Source organism: Oratosquilla oratoria, chromosome 11 (genome assembly GCF_046742065.1).
Source record: "Oratosquilla oratoria isolate Oo_2021 chromosome 11, ASM4674206v1, whole genome shotgun sequence".
Taxonomy (NCBI): domain Eukaryota; kingdom Metazoa; phylum Arthropoda; class Malacostraca; order Stomatopoda; family Squillidae; genus Oratosquilla; species Oratosquilla oratoria.
The window spans coordinates 20730083-20747582 of record NC_134787.1 but is presented as its reverse complement, the minus strand read 5'-3'; the positions used below and the strand labels follow the sequence as shown (position 1 = coordinate 20747582).

Below are 17500 nucleotides of genomic sequence, written 5' to 3'. Positions count from 1 at the left end.
CATACATACATACATACATACACGTGTGTTGAAGAACAGTAGCTGTGTTGCAGAATTCTCACTGTACCAACACTCGCCTGGCTTGATCGCGCGCGCGCGCACACGCGCTCTCTTTCTCTACGTCCCTCCCCAACAAGTAACCCCCCCTTCTCTCTCCCCCTCCTCTGCCCCCCCGACACACACACACACACACACACACACACACACACACACACACACACACACACACACACACACACACACACACCTTGAGGCTTGGGCAAGGAGGGCAGCTTTGGACACTCACACTTTCTCTACCCTCCCATTGCCCCCCCACTTCTCCCCCTCCTCCCATTGCCCCCTCTCTTCTCCCCACCCCCCATCCCGTCTTCCCCGTCCTCTCTCTCTCTCTCTCTTCCTCTTCTCCTTTCCCCTCTGTGTTTACCCTTCCTTTCTGCACATTGGCGCTTTTCTCCTTGTTGTTGTTGTTGGTGTTGGCTCTTGTTTTGGTTCTCGTCGCTCCCTCCCATCCATCCGTCTCCCTTCTCTCTCTCTCTCTCTCTCTCTCTCTCTCTCTCTCTCTCTCTCTCTTTCTCATGCCCCACCTCTCTTCCCCTTTCCCTCTCTCCTGTCCCCACTCTCTTTCTCATGCCCCCCTCTCTCTCCCTTTCCCTCTCCATCCCCCCTCTCTCTCTCTCTCTCTCTCTCTCTCTCTCTCTCCTCTCCTCCTCTTCCTCCTCCTCCTCCTCCTCCTCCTCCTCCTCCCCCCCTCTCTCTTCTCTCCCTTTCCCTCTCTCTCACTTTCTCGCTGCGGGAATGATACAGCTGGTATGGATATCACGTTGCGTATTAAGCCCTTTCGACCCTGTGACGTGTTTTTCTTTATTTGTTTATTTATCTATTTTTTTGGCAAAGCCAGGTGAGAATTGTCGTCGTCGTTGTCGCCCTCGCCGTTGTCGTTTTCGCCTTCGTCGTCGTCTTCTTTGTCGTCGTCTTCTTCGTCATCGTTTGTCCCCATTTGATCAAATTAATTTGTCTGTGGCGCGGGTTGCGGAACAAAACAAAACGAGATCATGAGATACGTCGTGGCCATGAGCGGGTTTGCATGCGAAGGTGCCAAAATGGATTTCCGGTCTTGCTGTGCGGGTATGCTTCCATTGCGCCATGCTGCAGCAGCAGCGAGGCCGATTACCCCAACTGCAGTGCCAGTGTCCTAACAACATGACGCTGACCTGACAACATAATGCTGACCTGTTGCAGTGGGCGTGTCTTGGCACAGGGGAAGATTGTTTAGGCACAGAGAATAGACTCGTTTACCAATTGTGTCTTTGCATCCAGTGAAGACACAACTAAGGATACCAAACGATGTTTACTAAGGAAGGGAAATGTGTTTCCTTAGTTTTAAGGACAAGAGCTTTGTGTACATAGTTTGCCCACGGGTATGACAGGAGGAGGAGGAAGAGGGGGGCTTGGCTTAGGGATGACGTCACTTCGCCCTGTCCGGGTCCGAAATCGCAGTTTGAGGGCGGGAGGGACCACATGACGTCATATTGGGTCTGTCTTTCGTGAAGGAAGGTCCACTCGGAATGTTTTTTTTTTTTCTTCTTCCTCTTCTTCTTCCTCTTCTTCCTCTTCTTCTTCCTCTTCTTCCTCTTCTTCTTCTTCCCCGCTTTATTCTCTTTCCGTCTTCGTCTTTCATCCGTTATCAGGACTTCCTCCTTATCTTCTCATCCTTTCCTTCCTCCTGTTCATTCCATTACCGATTCTTTCTTCTTCCCTTTTCTTCATTCCCTCCACTCTCTCTCTCTCTTACGCTCTTTTTCACGTTTTTTTTTCTGTAATCACGTTTTTTCTTCTCTCCTTGTTATCACTATGTTGTTCACGCTTCTCCTCACTTTCTCTTCCTCCTCCTCCCCATCTCCTCTTCCTCCCCATCTCCTCTTCCTTGCCCTCTTCTTCCTCCTCTTCCTGTCCTTCCTCACCTATCCCTCCTCCTCCCCAGCTCCTCTTTCTCTTCCTCTTCCTCCTCCTCCTCCTCCTCCTCGTCTTCCTCCTGCATCCATTTCTCTTTCTCTCCTGTTCCTCTTTCTCCCAGTGTCCGCATCGCTTTACCTTTCCATCTTTCTCTTTGTCTCGACTCTGCTCCCTAGCTGCCTCCTCCTTCCTCCTCCTTCCTCCTCTTCCTTCCTCCTTCTTCTCTTCCATTTGCCTCTTGACCTCCACCGCAACGTTGACGCACTTTCTTGATTTTATTCTGCCTAGGAGGGAGGGAGTGGGTGGGGATGAAATGGGTGGAGTTGAATTATGCCTTTGGACTTTGGCTACTTCCCTTATAAGGGAGAAAAAAGCCCTTGATGTATGTATGTATGCATTCTATCTAATGGTAAATTATTTTACTCGGCTGAGTTGGGGGGGGGGGCAAACATGACCTTGGGTGGGTGGGGGGTGGAATGGAGTGAAATATCGAATGATTGAGACCCGAATAACCCCCCCCCTCCCACCAACCAAAGCTGAATAAAATCGTCGGACGCCTTCCTGAATAGAATATATATAAGGTACGTCACTGTAGGAGACTGGTAAAATATATTCATTGTTTCTTCTTCTTCTTCTTCTTCTTCTTCTTCTTCTTCTTCTTCTTCTTCTTCTTCTTCTTCTTCTTCTTCTTCTTCTTCTTCTTCTTCTTCTTCTTCTTCTTCTTCTTCTTCTTCTTCTTCTTCTTCTTCTTCTTCTTCTTCTTCTTCTTCTTCTTCTTCTTGCCCTTCTTCATTTTCCTCCTCTTCCTCCTCTTCCTTTCTCCCCCACCTCTCCCCTTCTTCCCTCCTCCTCCCTCTCCTCTGCTTTTAATCTCGTCCTTCATTCCTTTCCTATCTTCCTTGCTCCCTTTATGTTTCCGCCATTTCGTCCCAACATATTTCCTCCCAATCCTCCCCCTTCTCTCTCTCTCTCTCTCTCTCTCTCTCTCTCTCTCTCTCTCTCTCTCTCTCTCTCTCTCTCTCTCTCTCATATGGTGAGGTACTCCATCATTCACTCCTCTCCCCGCTTCTTCTCTCCCTGTTCCTATTATCACCCATTCTCTCCCACCCTTCTTCGTCCACCCAGCTCCCCTGCCACCCATCTCCCATTCTTGCTTACGTTATACATCCCCCTGGCATCATCCTCATAATGATCTCCCCCTGTCAGTCCTATCTCTCCCTCTCTTACCTCTCCCACGCTTATCTCTCCCTTTTCCTTCCCTTTTCCCTTTTTCCCTATCCTTCATTCCTTCCCTTCTTCCCTTCCCTTCTTCCCTTCCCTTCACCCCTTCCCTTTTCCTCTTCCCATTCCTTCCCTTCTTCCCTTCCCTTTTTTTCCCTCCCCTTCATACCTTCCCTTCATCCTTTCCCTTCCCTTCTTCCCTTCCCTTCACCCCTTCCCTTTCCCTCTTCCCAATCCCCCTCTTTCTTCCCTTCCCTTCCCTTCGCCCTTTTCTTTTCCTTTTTCCCTTCCCTCCTTCCCTCGTCCTGTCTTCCCTCCCCCTCTCTTCCCTCTTCCTCCCCTTTCCCGTGCCTTCTTCGTTTCCTCCTCCTCTCATCCCTCTGTTCAAGCCCCCTTCCTTCCCACTGCTCCCTCCACTTCCTTCCCCCCTTCTCCCCCCTCTCCCCCCTCCCCCCGTGTGGCGTGCATGAATGGAGCGGGCGAGACGTGGCAATTAAATAATTAAAAGGAAGCAGCGCCGTGAGGGCTTTTGTTCCAGCTGCAGGAAAGGGGGCTAAAGGGGGGGAGGCTAAAGGGGGCGGTGGGGGCTAAAGGGGGGGTATGGTGGGCTGAAATGGTCTTGGCTAGGTCAGGGTGTGGGCTGAAGAAGTTGGGTCTGAGGTGGGGACGTGGGCTGGAATGGGCGTGTGTGGGCTGAAGAAGTCGGGTCTGAGGGGATGTTGGCTGGAATGGGCGTATGTGGGCTGAAGAAGTCTGGTCTGAGATGGGGATGTGGGCTGGGATGGGCGTGTGTGGGCTGAAGAAGTCGGGTCTGAGGTGGGGATGTGGGCTGGGATGGTTATTGTTTGAATGGGCTGTGGGCGTGAGCGATGATCGTGATGGGGCTGTGTGTGGCGAGAAGTGATGCCTCTAGTGGGCGTGGGGGCTAAGGATGGACTGGGCGTGGGATGGAAGGATGAGCGTGGGCGTGGGATGATGAGTACTATGGGCTTCGAAGATTCGAGCTGATTTGGGCGGGGTGGGGGCTGGATAAGGGTTGGGCTTGTTTAACGGATGGGATACCGAGTGGGCTGATCATGGGCTAGATGTGGGTTGGGATTAGTAAGATGGGCGGAGACACCACGCCTTCAAGGGCGTTGTTTTGGGTTGGAGGAAGGGGTGAAATGGAGGAAGAGGAGGAGGAAAAAGAGGAGAGGAATACGAGAAAGTGGTGGTGGTGATGATGTTGGAGAAGAGGAAGAGGAATAGGGTCTTATCTTTGTTTTCTTGGAGTCTTCTTGGAGTCTTGCGGTGTTCCACTGTATGCTCATCATTGCTTGTTGAATAAAATCGCCTGCCGACTACCAGAATCGAATATGTACAGTTCGCCACATTGCTGAAGTCATTAATGGTGATTGGGGGAGGGGGAGAGGTGATTAGGGCGGTAGTTAGGCTAGGGAGAAGGGTGATTGGCTCGAGTGGAGTAGCTCTATTTAGTCACGGATGTGGTGTAAGTGGAGGAGGTGGAAGTGGAAGTGGCGGAAGTGGTGGTATTGGTTGTGGAAGTGGTAGAGGCATTGGTAGTGATGGTGGTAGAAGTTGATGGTGGTGAATGAGGAACATTAGTAATGGTGCAAATAGGTGAGGTGGCACTTCACTGTGTGTGTGTGTGTGTGTGTGTGTGTGTGTGTGTGTGTGTGTGTGTGCGCGCACGCAAGTACGTGAGTACAAAACGCAAAACTCACTTGACGTTTGTAACATGATGTAAGGCAGAAGTCTCCCCCGAATTCAGCGTCTGGAACCTGAAATGGGCGAGGTGGATTTTTGTTTTTTTGTTTTTCTTAGAAAAAAAAAGAGAGAAAAAGAAATTTGAGACTAATGTCACGAGAAAATAAAGTAAAGAAAAAAATCCTCCGGAGTCCGCATTAAAAGGAATGAAAAGAAGACCCCCACTCCTCTTCATCCTCCTCCTTCTCCTCCTCCTCCTCCTCCTCCTCCTCCTCCTCCTTCTGCCAGCGTTCATCTATCTGGATTGTATGAATTCGGGAAAATGGAAAATGCTGTATGGAAGTCAAAAGAAGATTGTGTTGCTGGAGAAGGTATTTGCCAAAAGGAGAAAAATGAAAAAAAAATATCTGGAGTGATAAGCAGGACGGTCAAGTGGCACTCTATGGAGGCTGGAGAGTGCGAGCATAGAGACCATGAACGCTGTACGAGTGAACGAATCGAAATGTGGCCCTGGAGAGGGGCCACCTCAGTTGAAAAGAACCTGCAAATCGCGAGGACCTCCTGAGTAGAGATAGACACCAAATTGACCCGATGAAGAGGCTGAGGAGATGGATGGACCGCGTGACGGGAATTGATGCGAAGGAATTGGAAGACAAGAAATTTTGGGGAAAGTGGAAAACCCCCAGAGCGAGAAGAAGAAGTGCTCTTCGTATTGAAAAAAGGAAGAAAAGGAAAGAAAAGGGGAGGGAGATGGGCACTAATAATGGGTCCAGTCTGCTTAATGTATGTAAGCGAACATCTGTGCAGGTTTTGTATATGCATCTGTATACACACGCACACACACACACACACACACACACACACACACACACACACACACACACACACACACACACACACACACACACACACACACACACACACACACACACACACATTCTCTCTTCAGAATAGGAAGGGAATCGAGGTAGGAGGATGATACAAGGCATTTTAAGGCGAATGCGTGTGTGTGTGTGCGTGTGCGTGTGTGTGTGTGTGTGTGTGTGTGTGTGTGTGTGTGTGTGTGTGTGTGTGTGTGGAGCCACCGATACTAAAGAGACTTTGGAGGTTGATGAGTGTAAATTGGTAAGATTGAGAATTGAATCACGGACGAAGAAGCGGAGTGACGATGGCACTGCGAATAGCACAGTGCCTCGGTGCCTTTTTTCGCTCTGTTATCTTGTCGTGTGATATGACGTCATGGCTTTCCTCCGGAAGGGGGTGGGAGAGGATCAGCCTCCCTTGCCACCGACCCCGGGGGGGGGGGTGCCACGGAGATGAATGAAATCGGCTGACAACACCCCGGCACTAAAGGGGTTCGACTTCAGTGGAATGTATTGGCTGAAGTGAGGGGACAGGGAACGGCCTGATTTCAGGCCCGGCGGTCCTCACGAATGACAACTTGGGGTGATTTATGGGTTGTGAATTACAGCGCGGTTGGCCCCGATTGCTGTTCGGGCCCGTTCTCGTGAAAGGGCCACTGGAGCACCTCAAGCGAAAATTATTGCCATTTGCAGCACTCACCGTGAAGAACAGCGTAATGCACTCTTGTGCGAATTGTTGCTGTTCTTTCTGTGTGCGTGCGTGTGTGTGTGTATGTGTGTATGTGTTTGTTTGTGTGTGTGTGTGTGTGTTCGTATGTGTATATGTGTTCATGTGTGTGTGTGTGTGTTTGTATGTGTGTGTGTGTGTGTGTGTGTGTTTGTGTTTGTATGTGTCCATGTGTGTGTGTATGTGTGTTTGCATGTGTGGGCGGGTGTATGTGTGCATGTGTGTGTTCATGTGTATGTGAATGTGTGTGTACGTGTGTGTCCATGTATGTGTGTGTGTGTGTGTGTATGTGTCTATGTGTGGGTGGGTGTATGTGCATGTGTGTACGTGTGTCCATATTTGTGTATGTGTATATGTGTGCGTCCATGTGTGTGCATGTGTGCCCATGTGCATGTGTGTGTACGTGTGCGTCCATATATGTGTGTGTACGTATGCTTCCATGTGTGTGTGTGTGTGTGTGTGTGTGTGTGTGTGTGTGTGTGTGTGTGTGCGTGAGCATGTGTGTGTACATGTGCTTCCATGTGTGTGTGTGTGTGTGTGTGTGTGTGTGTGTGTGTGTGTGTGTGTGTGTGCGTGCGTGCGTGCGTGTGTACAGAGAGACAGAATGAAAGGGTCGGTTGGAAGTGCAGCTTCAAGTGGGGCCTCTGAATTGCGCCTTGAAGTTCCATCTTGGAAGAGTTGCTTGGAGTGTTTGGTGTGGAGTGGTGGAGAGGGGAGTGCCGCGAAAGGGCGCGTGGTGCAAATGGACGTGTCGAAGGTGGTGTGTTGGTGCTTGTGCAAATCGCAGAAGCAGTTCGAAGGAACTCTTGCATCGATCTGTGTTCACACCGTGTTTTCGGAAGTCGTGTATGTTTTGCACCGTCCCCCTCCCCCCCATATTTATCTATTTATTCACTTATTTATTTATTTCGTTTATTTACTTATTCATTTGTTTGTTTGTGTTTTATTTATTTGTGTTTAGATTTTTTTTATTATATACATTTTTTTCTATCTCGGTGGAGTCTCCTTAAGATTCTTGTACAGTTTTGAGAAATGCTTCCGAGTATTGGCGTCATCCTTTTAACGGTCTAGTCTCTCTCTCTCTCTCTCTCTCTCTCTCTCTCTCTCTCTCTCTCTCTCTCTCTCTCTCTCTCTCTCTCTCTCTCTTTTTCTCTTTATCTCTCTCTCCTTGTCTTTCAGAAACACAGACACGCGCGCGCGCGCGCGCACACACACACACACACACACACACACACACACACACACACACACACACACACACACACACACACACACACACACACACACACACACACACACACACACACGGGTCACTACAAGTATAGCTCTCTTCCCGGAAAATACAGCTAGGTAAATAAATGAATACACACACACACACACAAGCACACGCACACACACACACACACACTGCTGAATGTTGGTACAACATAAACTAATCGTAGTAAAACCTGATGTCAAGAACCAGAAGAAAAAAATAAATGTTGAGCTGCTGATAGCTAGTTAGCCCTTTAGCGCAGAGTAACCACATCTACAGTTGAAACTTAGGATGATAATGATAAGGAGTAGGAGGAGGAGTGGGGGGGGGAAGACCAGCCGGGATTTTACTGTGTAGGTTACCATTAGTGATAACGATGCCGATGGCGATTGCAAAGTCCCAGCGGAGACTCTTACACGGACGTAAACGGGCGACTGTGGTGGACAGGAAGCGCGTCATCAACATCAACACGCGCGTCCCGATGTAGTAGCCGATAGAAAACCCCGTCTCGATGAATTGTTTACTCACAGCGTTGTTATCAGGGCGGTCGGCAGCGTGGTCAAAGATGTGAGGGGAGCGGGGAGGAAGGGGGGGGGGCGGGGGGCACCCCTCGAAGGCCCCCCCCCCGGGTCACGATCAGCATCAGGATCAAAACGCCCCCATCGGTAAGATTTGAGTCTGTGCAGTCGACGCGAAAGAGATAACGACCAGTCCAGTCGCGGTTGTTTCTTTCTTATGGTGTTTGATGGGGGTGAAATAATGAGAGAGAGAGAGAGAGAGAGAGAGGGAAAGAGAGAGAAAGAGAGAGAGAGAGACGCTTGCTAGCGGACGATTAAGTATGGTATATTAAGTTAGGATACTTTGCATAAAATTTGACACAAAACTGAGCGAAACTACCCCTAAGATCAAACTTCTACTCCCGATTGTTCCTGGATCCCTAAAAAGAAAACAAACATGACACAAAAGTGTATGTAATCAAATGTCACAAGAACCCAAACCATTCTAGTGTATAGTGTTGACAAGCACTATGCCTCCGACGTAAACCAATTCTATAACTAACCAAACTGTCTTCTCTTCCTGCCCAGGTCTTCGCCCGCCAATGTACCCGTTCGCGGCGTCGGGTCAGTATCCGTACCCGCTAGGCGCGGATTTCACCGCACAGATGGCTTCTGCCTGGTAAGTACCTCCGCCATCTGCCCGTTTCCTGGCCCTGCTTGGCACTCCCTCTCTCTCCACCTCCCACTCCCTTCCCTCCCTCCCTCCCCCTTCCCTCCCCCTCCCTCAAGCCTTCAGTCCCTTCTCCCCCACCCCCTCACCACCTTGTCTGTTTGCCTGTCTTATGCATAGTCCTTGTTGTTGCTGCTATTAGTCAACTTGGGAATAGTGATTATGTTCTGCCTTTCTTCTGCTTCTCACATCTATGTAAATCATTATCTCGGCTATTTGGCACCCCCCCCCTCCCTGGTGGGGGTTGTCACTAGACGCCGGTCGAGAAAAGAACAGGTCGCTTCATTATGGAAGGAAAAATGTGGTGTTACGTCATGTGGAGGTGCGACATTCGACCCTCGTCATGTCCTATCGTCAGCTCTCTTTTCTGAAGTGAAATGACCTGATCTTGTGTCGACCTCGTTCATCGCTGAGCTTATTGGATCTGAATTGTAGCTTGCTGTAGTGCATGACAGATTTCTCCCAATTTCACCCATTTTCTCCCATTTTCACCCATTTTTCACCCCAGGTTTCTCCCAATTTCACCCGTTTTTACCCACCGAGTTTTCTCTCAATTTCACCCATTTTTCACCCACCCATTTTCTCTCAATTTCATCCATTTTTCACCCACCCATTTTCTCTCAATTTCATCCATTTTTCACCCCAGGTTTCTCCCAATTTCACCCGTTTTTCACCACCCAGGTTTTTCCCAATTACACCCATTTTCACGCCAGTTTTCCCCAATTTCACCCGTTTTTCACCCACCCAGTTTTCTCCCAATTTCACCCGTTTTTCACCCACCCAGTTTTCTCCCAATTTCACCCGTTTTTCACCCACCCAGTTTTCTCCCAATTTCACCCATTTTCACTCACCCAGGTTTCTCCCAATTTCACCCATTTTCACACACCCAGTTTTCCCCAAATTTCATCAGTTTTTCACCCAAGTTTTCTCCCAATTTCACCCATTTTTCCACCACCCAGTTTTCTCCTCATTTCACCCATTTCCCCCACCCAGATGTCTCCCAATTTCACCCATTTTCACCCCAGTTTTCTCCACATTTCACACATTTTCACCCCAGGTTTCTCCCAATTTAGCCCACCCAGTTTTCTCCCAATTTCATCCATTTTCAATTGGGCACACCCATGGTCCTCCACCATCTTTCATCACCGTGTCCAACGCTTCTTTCCACCACTGACACCTGCATGCCCAGCATCCAGTAGACCTTCCACCACTTCAGCCAACGCTGACACCATTTTCCACCATAACCACCGCTTCCTAGCTGTTCTAATCACCACTTACACCTAACGATTTTGTGTGTAATTAAAATTGTCACGGACGAAATTGTCTAAAGCAGATCATACGTCATTACCCAAAAGCAATTTCTAACATGTTTAAAGAATTGCACCTTCCTGTATCCTCGATCGTTCTCATTAAAAAAAAGAAAGAAAAAAAAAAGTAATCGAACTCGGCCCTACATTCTTTGAACGTTGTTAGGCTGAACAAAATACGTTCAGTTGATCAGCCTCTCAGCAGTAGAGCGTTTCCCCCGCCAGGTCAAGATGAATAGGTTGTAGTTCCAGCGTAACCGTTGCATTTGCTGCCAAGCCTTCCCACCGCACTGACCGCAGCTCCCTCTGTCTTGGACCTGTGACCTCACATGTGACCTGTGACCTCATATGTCACCTGTGACCTCACATGTCACCTGTTACATCGCATGTAACCTGTGACCTCACATGTCACCTGTGACCTCATGTGTCACTTGTGACCTCACATGTCACCTGTGACCTCATATGTCACCTGTGACCTCACATATCACCTGTGACCTCACATGTCACCTGTGATTTCACATGTGACCTGTGACCTCACATGTAACCTGTGACCTCATCTGTGACCTCACATGTGACCTATGGCCTCACCCGTGACCTCACCTTTTGTCAAGTGATGTTTACACCGTCTCCCGGCGCCCAGAACAAAGTGAGCTCTTAGGATATATCTCTCGCTCTTCAAGCAGCGCCTGAAGACCAGGGCTGTCGAAATGGGTTCTTTGTTGACCACGAAGGTATTCTTATGAATAAATGAATAAATAGATAAATGTCGAGACATTCTGACAGGTACGTGAGTAAGAATAGGAAACACAGGAGTCTTAGGCTATGTTTAGATAATATATAAATAAATGAATAAATAGTATATATATATAAATAAATAAATAAATGAGGGAGCTCTATGCCATGCATGTCATGGCACTAGAGGAGACTAAAACAAATTTGTATTAAAGCCCCACGCAACTAAAAAAAAATCATATAATTATCAACTTGATTAGAAATATTGCTTTCATTAGAGGCGGGGAGGGGTGGGGGTGGTGGTGGTATGGGGGACTCAAGTTGACTTGGAGTTGAACGTGAGAATATCTGAGACCGAAAAAAAAGTTGAGGCTTTTGGCGTCTGTGGACATTTGACCTCATCTGAATAAAACCAAACAACGCTCGAAATATATGTGTGTGTATATATATATATATATATATATATATATATATATATATAGTGTGTGTGTGTGTATGTATGTATGTATGTATGTATGTATGAACGCCACGAACCGCTGACCCGAAATTATCTCATCTAGCTCGTATGGTGTCAGTCACAAGATATGTAAAGTGCGGTTAGAATAAAATGATAAAGTACGCCCCCGCGTTAGTTTGCTGCCGAGGTCGATTCCCACTGGAGGTAATGGTGGTGGTAATAGTGGTGGTAGTAGTGGTCTGGACTGTACGTTTACAAATAGGATGTTTGTGAGTAAATCGGGGATATTTTTGCCGCGGTAACTTTAACCTTTGGCAATTTTTTGTTGAATACATACATGTACACATACATATATACATACGTACGAACATACATATATACATACATACACACGTGCATAGATACATACACACGTACATACGTATATACATACATACACACGTACATACGTATATACATACATACACACGTGCATAGATGCATACACACGTACATACATACACAACTACATACATACATGAATACATAAGCACCTACATACATATATACGGGTACAAACGTAGCACGTCCCGATCCTGTAGCAAATTATTGGTTTTGCAAAATACACGTCTTCCTATATTAAGCCAATTATAGGGAACAACCACATTCGTACCACATACCGCTACTGTAACATGTTGTCCTTGGTATTAGAAGGTGGATGAAGAAATATATATATATATATATATATATATATATATATATATATATATATATATATATATATATATATATATATATATACGTGTATGTATAAAACGCAAGAGTTGAGGTAAACAAAACAATGCTTTTCCTCTCATTTGACCACACAAGAAGTCGATCACGTGGAAGACATTGCAAGAGACGGATTAAAGAGAGCGGGAGGACCTGGCCAAGTGAGCAGCCAGCGCGAAGGAGAAGAGAGAAAGGGAAGAGGACCTTCGCGGAGAACGATGAGAGCTGCGGCGACGGCGAGTTCGATACTCGAAGTCTGGACTTCGGGAGGGAAGCGGTGCCTGAGGGTACCCGGATGATGCTCTCTGGGGGACGGAGCTGGGGTGACGTGCCCAGAACATTTTGAGTTTAGGGGCTGGGTGGGTGGGGGTTGAAGACTGGGGAGACAAGACTTAGAAGACGGGGGTGGGTGGGTGTTGGTTGGTTACATGTATGTCCTTTGTTTATTTATACAAAACAGTTATCCCTAACCATCTTTCGAAACTGACGTATATGAGGTGGCCCAGTATATTTCCCTGGGGGTGGGATGGGGGAGGGATATGGGGGTGAGATGCGGTATGGAAAATTTCTCTGGACTCCCTGCACCATCGAAGATGTCTGCCGTACTTCCGATTTTGGAAATAGAGAGAGGCCATCCACAAGAAGTTAAAAAGGAAATAAAAAGATAGAAAATAAATCCATCCCCATCCCCCTTCCAAGAAAAATCAGATTGATGCTTATGGCTCCTTTCAGGGAGTGGGGGAGGAACGGGGGAGGGGGGACGTGCAGTTCAGTCGGATTCTCAGCTATGAACGTTCAGTGAATGCCTGATTTGTTCTCATGAACAAAGAGGACGAAAAGTTGAACACCCAAGTCATCTGGTTAGGCGACATGTTCCACTTTATAGTGTTTTGTAGATAGACGGGGCTCGGAACAAATTGCAGTATGGAGATGAAAGACAACGTCGGAGAAGAAATAGCCGGAAAAGATTGCTAAATGATGCATAAACACCCAAAGACTTTAAGAAAACAGAGAAGAGACGAAATAAGCAGGATTTATTTAACAGGGTTCCAATAAACAAGCGGTTGATATTTTGAGCGTTGTTCTTTCACAACAGAGAAAAAAAAACCTTCCCTGGAGATTGGAGTAGAGCTTCTGCCTAGGAAGCAAAGAAATATAAAGATTTAAAGGATTTAATCCGGAAAACAGGAATTTTTTTAAGGGAAAAAATGTGGACTGGAATAGTTGGCTTCTAATTAACCAACTTCTTAACCTCTTCGATTCACTGTCGATCTCAGAATGTTTTGGCCAACGCGAGATGATTAGGAAACACCACTTGAAAAAAACATCGAGTGCATAACAATCTATGTTGTCTTAAAGAAGGATGAAGTTCGAAATGACAAATAATAGATGAATAGACAAATAGAAAGAGACGCACCACGCAGGGTAGAATTTAGCAGGAAACAAAAGCTAGATGGGAGAGAGACAATGGAATAAGGGGGAGTTTGCTGGAGAGAGGAGAGAGAAAGAGAGAGGGAGAGAGAGAGAGAGAATCACACATCGTCAGACACAGTGTCACTTGGGTCCGTCGGCAGCGGGTCGGTGTCGTCCGCTTTGTGAAATTTGTGAAACAATGGAAGAGTCGGTTTGGTGAAGGAACCTTACGTGCATACTGAGGAGTTCATTATAACTGGCAATACGACTGAAACTGTTCTTTCTGTTTCTTTGAACGGTGGAAAGAACTACATTTAGAGGATTGCCTTTAGTTTGCTTTGTGACATTAGATTATGGATAGATTCATCAAAATTGGTTTGGTCAAACTGCTGGGAAAGGGATATTGGTCTCGCCTGGTAATATTTGTCGCCATTGAAGGTGACTTTGACCACGTTTGGACAAATGGAATGATATGAAGCGTCTTGTTGTCTACGCCAGAACTCCATTGCACATCTCTGGGAAGAAAGGAATTGTTAGTTATTACGTGCTCCGCCGGCGGAGGGAAGATTGTCCCATTGTTCCTCGCAGTAACTAAAACCGAGACTAACAAGCAAGTAACCGTGGCACCCGCAAATCATCGGTCATCGTCTTTTGGCTTCGGTCATCATCGGAAGCACCGGGCTGGGTGAAGACGCCGTACAGGGATCTTTGTTCCCTTTCCGTTTTCTTCCAGGCGGGAAACCCGATTCGAGGCGTCTCGAGGTGTTTCCTGATGAAGATTTCTGGATCATGTTTCGATTTAGATCGTGCACCTCGGGTTTTGATCCGCCTACGCGAGGGTGTGGAATTTGTCTGATTAATATTGAAAATGCATCAGAACTAACGAAACTCGAGGCAGGTAGCGTAATGCGCCCGTGAGCTCATAGCAAACAATTGAATGCAATGAACTACCCGCTACTTCTTGCAAACAATGGACACATTAATGAGTGGTTGGCGCGAGGGACTTTCGTCCTTGTGCGCTCTGCGCATAAGCCTCGTGTTGGCTTAAAAGGCGGATGGGGATAATTGAGAGAAGATTTATGAAGCGGGTGAGGTGTAAGATTTTCTGCGTGTCGGGTTGTGGGACCAGAGAAAGAGAGAGGAGGCGTCACCGCTAGGTGGGACTAGGTGTTGTAGCAGTACATAGATATCAGACTGCCTCTACTAGATTATCCAATTCCTTGGTCCATGTTTCCCCACAGACAGTAGGCCTACACACGCCAACAACACATACATTGCATATACAGCATATAACACAAACACATATCAATACAGCACGCATACAACATATAAAATATACAACACATACAAAACAATACATAAATGCAACACGAACTTAGAATGCGCGCGCGCGCATACACACAAACGCGCGCGCGCGCACACACACACGCACACACACACACACACACACACACACACACACACACACACACACACACACACACACACACACACACAGAGGTGACATTATTTGTGTATTCGTGGGTGTGATATGTGTTGATTTGTGTGTGCGTGTGTGTACGTTGTAAGTTTGTGTGTGTATGTGTGTGTGTGTGTGTGTGTGTGTGTGTGTGTGTGTGTGTGCGTGCGCATTCACAACCAGCTGTGCTCGTCGTTAGAATTCTTCGAAAGAAGAAGAACCGCTGAAGTAGGAGATGAAGTGTTGAAAATTAGACGCGGGAGCGATAACTAACACAATATTACTGGGAACAGATTACACTAAATCATGCATCAGATGCGGGCTGCTCGCACTCGAGAATTTCTTGCGTTTCTATTATGAGCGACGCGGTCCTGATTTTGCGCATGCGCAGTGGCACATAGGACGAAACCAAACGCCACTCGTTTGGCGCTAATGTTTCTTCTGCGAAAAAAAGGCTGCATAACATGTATATTAACTATTGTACGATGTTCAAATTTGGCCAGAATTAATGATGACGATTCGGTGCTCGAAACCAGGCTGGGTAGCTCATGGGATGTGGAATTTGTTCTTGTTTGTTTGTCGACGGCTTCGTGCGGTGGAAACTGAATTGTTGTGTTTCTGTTTTATTAATTTGTCGGCATCTGGTTTTGGTGGTGGTGGTGGTTGTGGTGGTGGTGGTATTTGCCTGTCTGTCTGTCTCTCTGTCTGGATTTTTATTTATGCCTTTTTCATGCCCCCCTTTTTAATTCGCCCTTCTTCCCACGTCCCCCCTCTTCCCCCTCCTCCCTCCTCCCCCTCCCCCTCCCTCTCCCCATATTTCTTTCATCCCTTTTTTGTTTTTATTTTGTAAGCTTTATCAGTTCTTTTGAGTTGTCTTAATTTGAATTTTTTGGTAGTGATTGGAAGAATATGATTTTGATATTTACTTTTTGTTTCTTTATTTTTTGTTTACTTTTTCCTCTCCATTCTCCTACACTCCCTTCATCCCTCCTTCCTCTCTTGCCATCCCTCACTCCTTCCTTCCCTCACTCCCTCCCTCCCTCCCTCTCAGAGCCTTGTCTCTTTCCTCCTCCCATCCCTGTTACCGTCCCTCCCTCCCTCCCTCCCTCCCTCCCTCCCTCCCTCCCTCTCTCCTTTCATCCCTCTCATTTTCCCTCCTTCCCATCATCCATCCCTCCCTCCTTTCCTTCCTCCTTTCCTTCCTCCTTTCCTCCCTCCTCTCCCTCCCTCCTCTCTTTCCTCCTTTCCTCCCCTCCCTCCTTCCCTCCTCTCCCTCCCTCCTTCCCTCCTGTCTTTCCTCCTTTCCTCCCTCCTCTCCCTCCCACCTCCTTTCCTTCCTTCCCTCCATCCTTCCCTCCCTCCTTCCCTCTCTCCTTGACTTCTACCCACCTTCCCTCCTTCCCTCTTTCCTTCCCTCCCGTCCTCACCCCTGTTCCCACTCACCCACATTCCGTCCCTCCATGACGTCCAGCCTCTTCCCTCAGCATCCCAGCCACTTTGTCATCACTGTGGATCGTGCCTCCTCTTCCACCTCCACATCCTCCTCCTCCGCCTCCATCTCGTTTCCAGAGGCACTCCCTACTCCATTTCTCCCCGGTTGTCTCCCTCCTCCCTACCTCCCTTCCTCCCCTACCTCCCTTCCTCCCGCCCTCCCCCTTCCCCTCCCTCTCCTCCCTCCCTTCCTCCCCTCCCTCCCTCCTTCCCTTCCTCCCTCCCTCATCCCTTACTTCGTTTCCTCTCCCGCCCCACCCTCTCCCTCCAGGTCCCAGTTGCCCTCCCTCCTCCCGAAACTCCCTCCATCTTCTATCTAGCGCCATCGTCGTCGCCTCCATCATCTCCCACTCCCAAACCTCCTACTCCATCATCTCCCACTCCTTGAGCCACTCCACCTCCGTATCCAGTACCCGCCTCCCACCTCACGACCTTCCACTTCCTTAACCTCCCATTCTCCAAACTCCCACTCCAGAACCTACTCCATAAACTCCATGTTGTGCCTCAGACGTCACTCCCTCCCTTCCCTTCCCCCTCCCTTCCCTTCCCCCCCTCCCGGTCGAGGCGATTACCCTCCTCTCCTGGCCCCCTTAGACCCCTCCTCCTCCCCCTCCTCCTCCTCCTCCTCCTCCTCCTCCTCCTCCTCCCCCTCTGTAATCACGCCTCTTGGCCCTAATCTCCCTTCTTCGAGACCCTGACCAGTCGCTTCTACTAACCCCCCTCCCTCCCCTCCCTCACTTCCCTTCTTTTCCTCCCTCACTTCCCTCCCTTTCCTCCCTCCATTCTCTCCCCTCCCGTTTTCCCACCTCCCCCCCACACATTTTAGATATTTACTCCCATTTTCTGTTTCCTATCCTTCTCGTAGTGTGTATGTATGTGTGTGTGTATATATATATATATATATAAACGCATGCATACATGATACATGCACGTTTCCC

The 17500-nt window shown here is 48.0% G+C and overlaps 1 protein-coding gene across 7 annotated transcripts in view; it reads left to right on the top strand.

Annotated features, from left to right (window-relative positions):
- The window catches only part of LOC143029641 (protein pangolin, isoforms A/H/I/S-like), an 87095-nt gene that overhangs the window by 34997 nt on the left and 34598 nt on the right, over positions 1 to 17500 (top strand). For all 7 annotated transcript variants that reach the window (XM_076192424.1, XM_076192423.1, XM_076192420.1 and 4 more), the window contains exon 2: positions 8812 to 8902. In XM_076192424.1, the coding sequence (XP_076048539.1) occupies positions 8812 to 8902 (91 nt within the window). The remainder of the gene's footprint in view (positions 1 to 8811; positions 8903 to 17500) is intronic.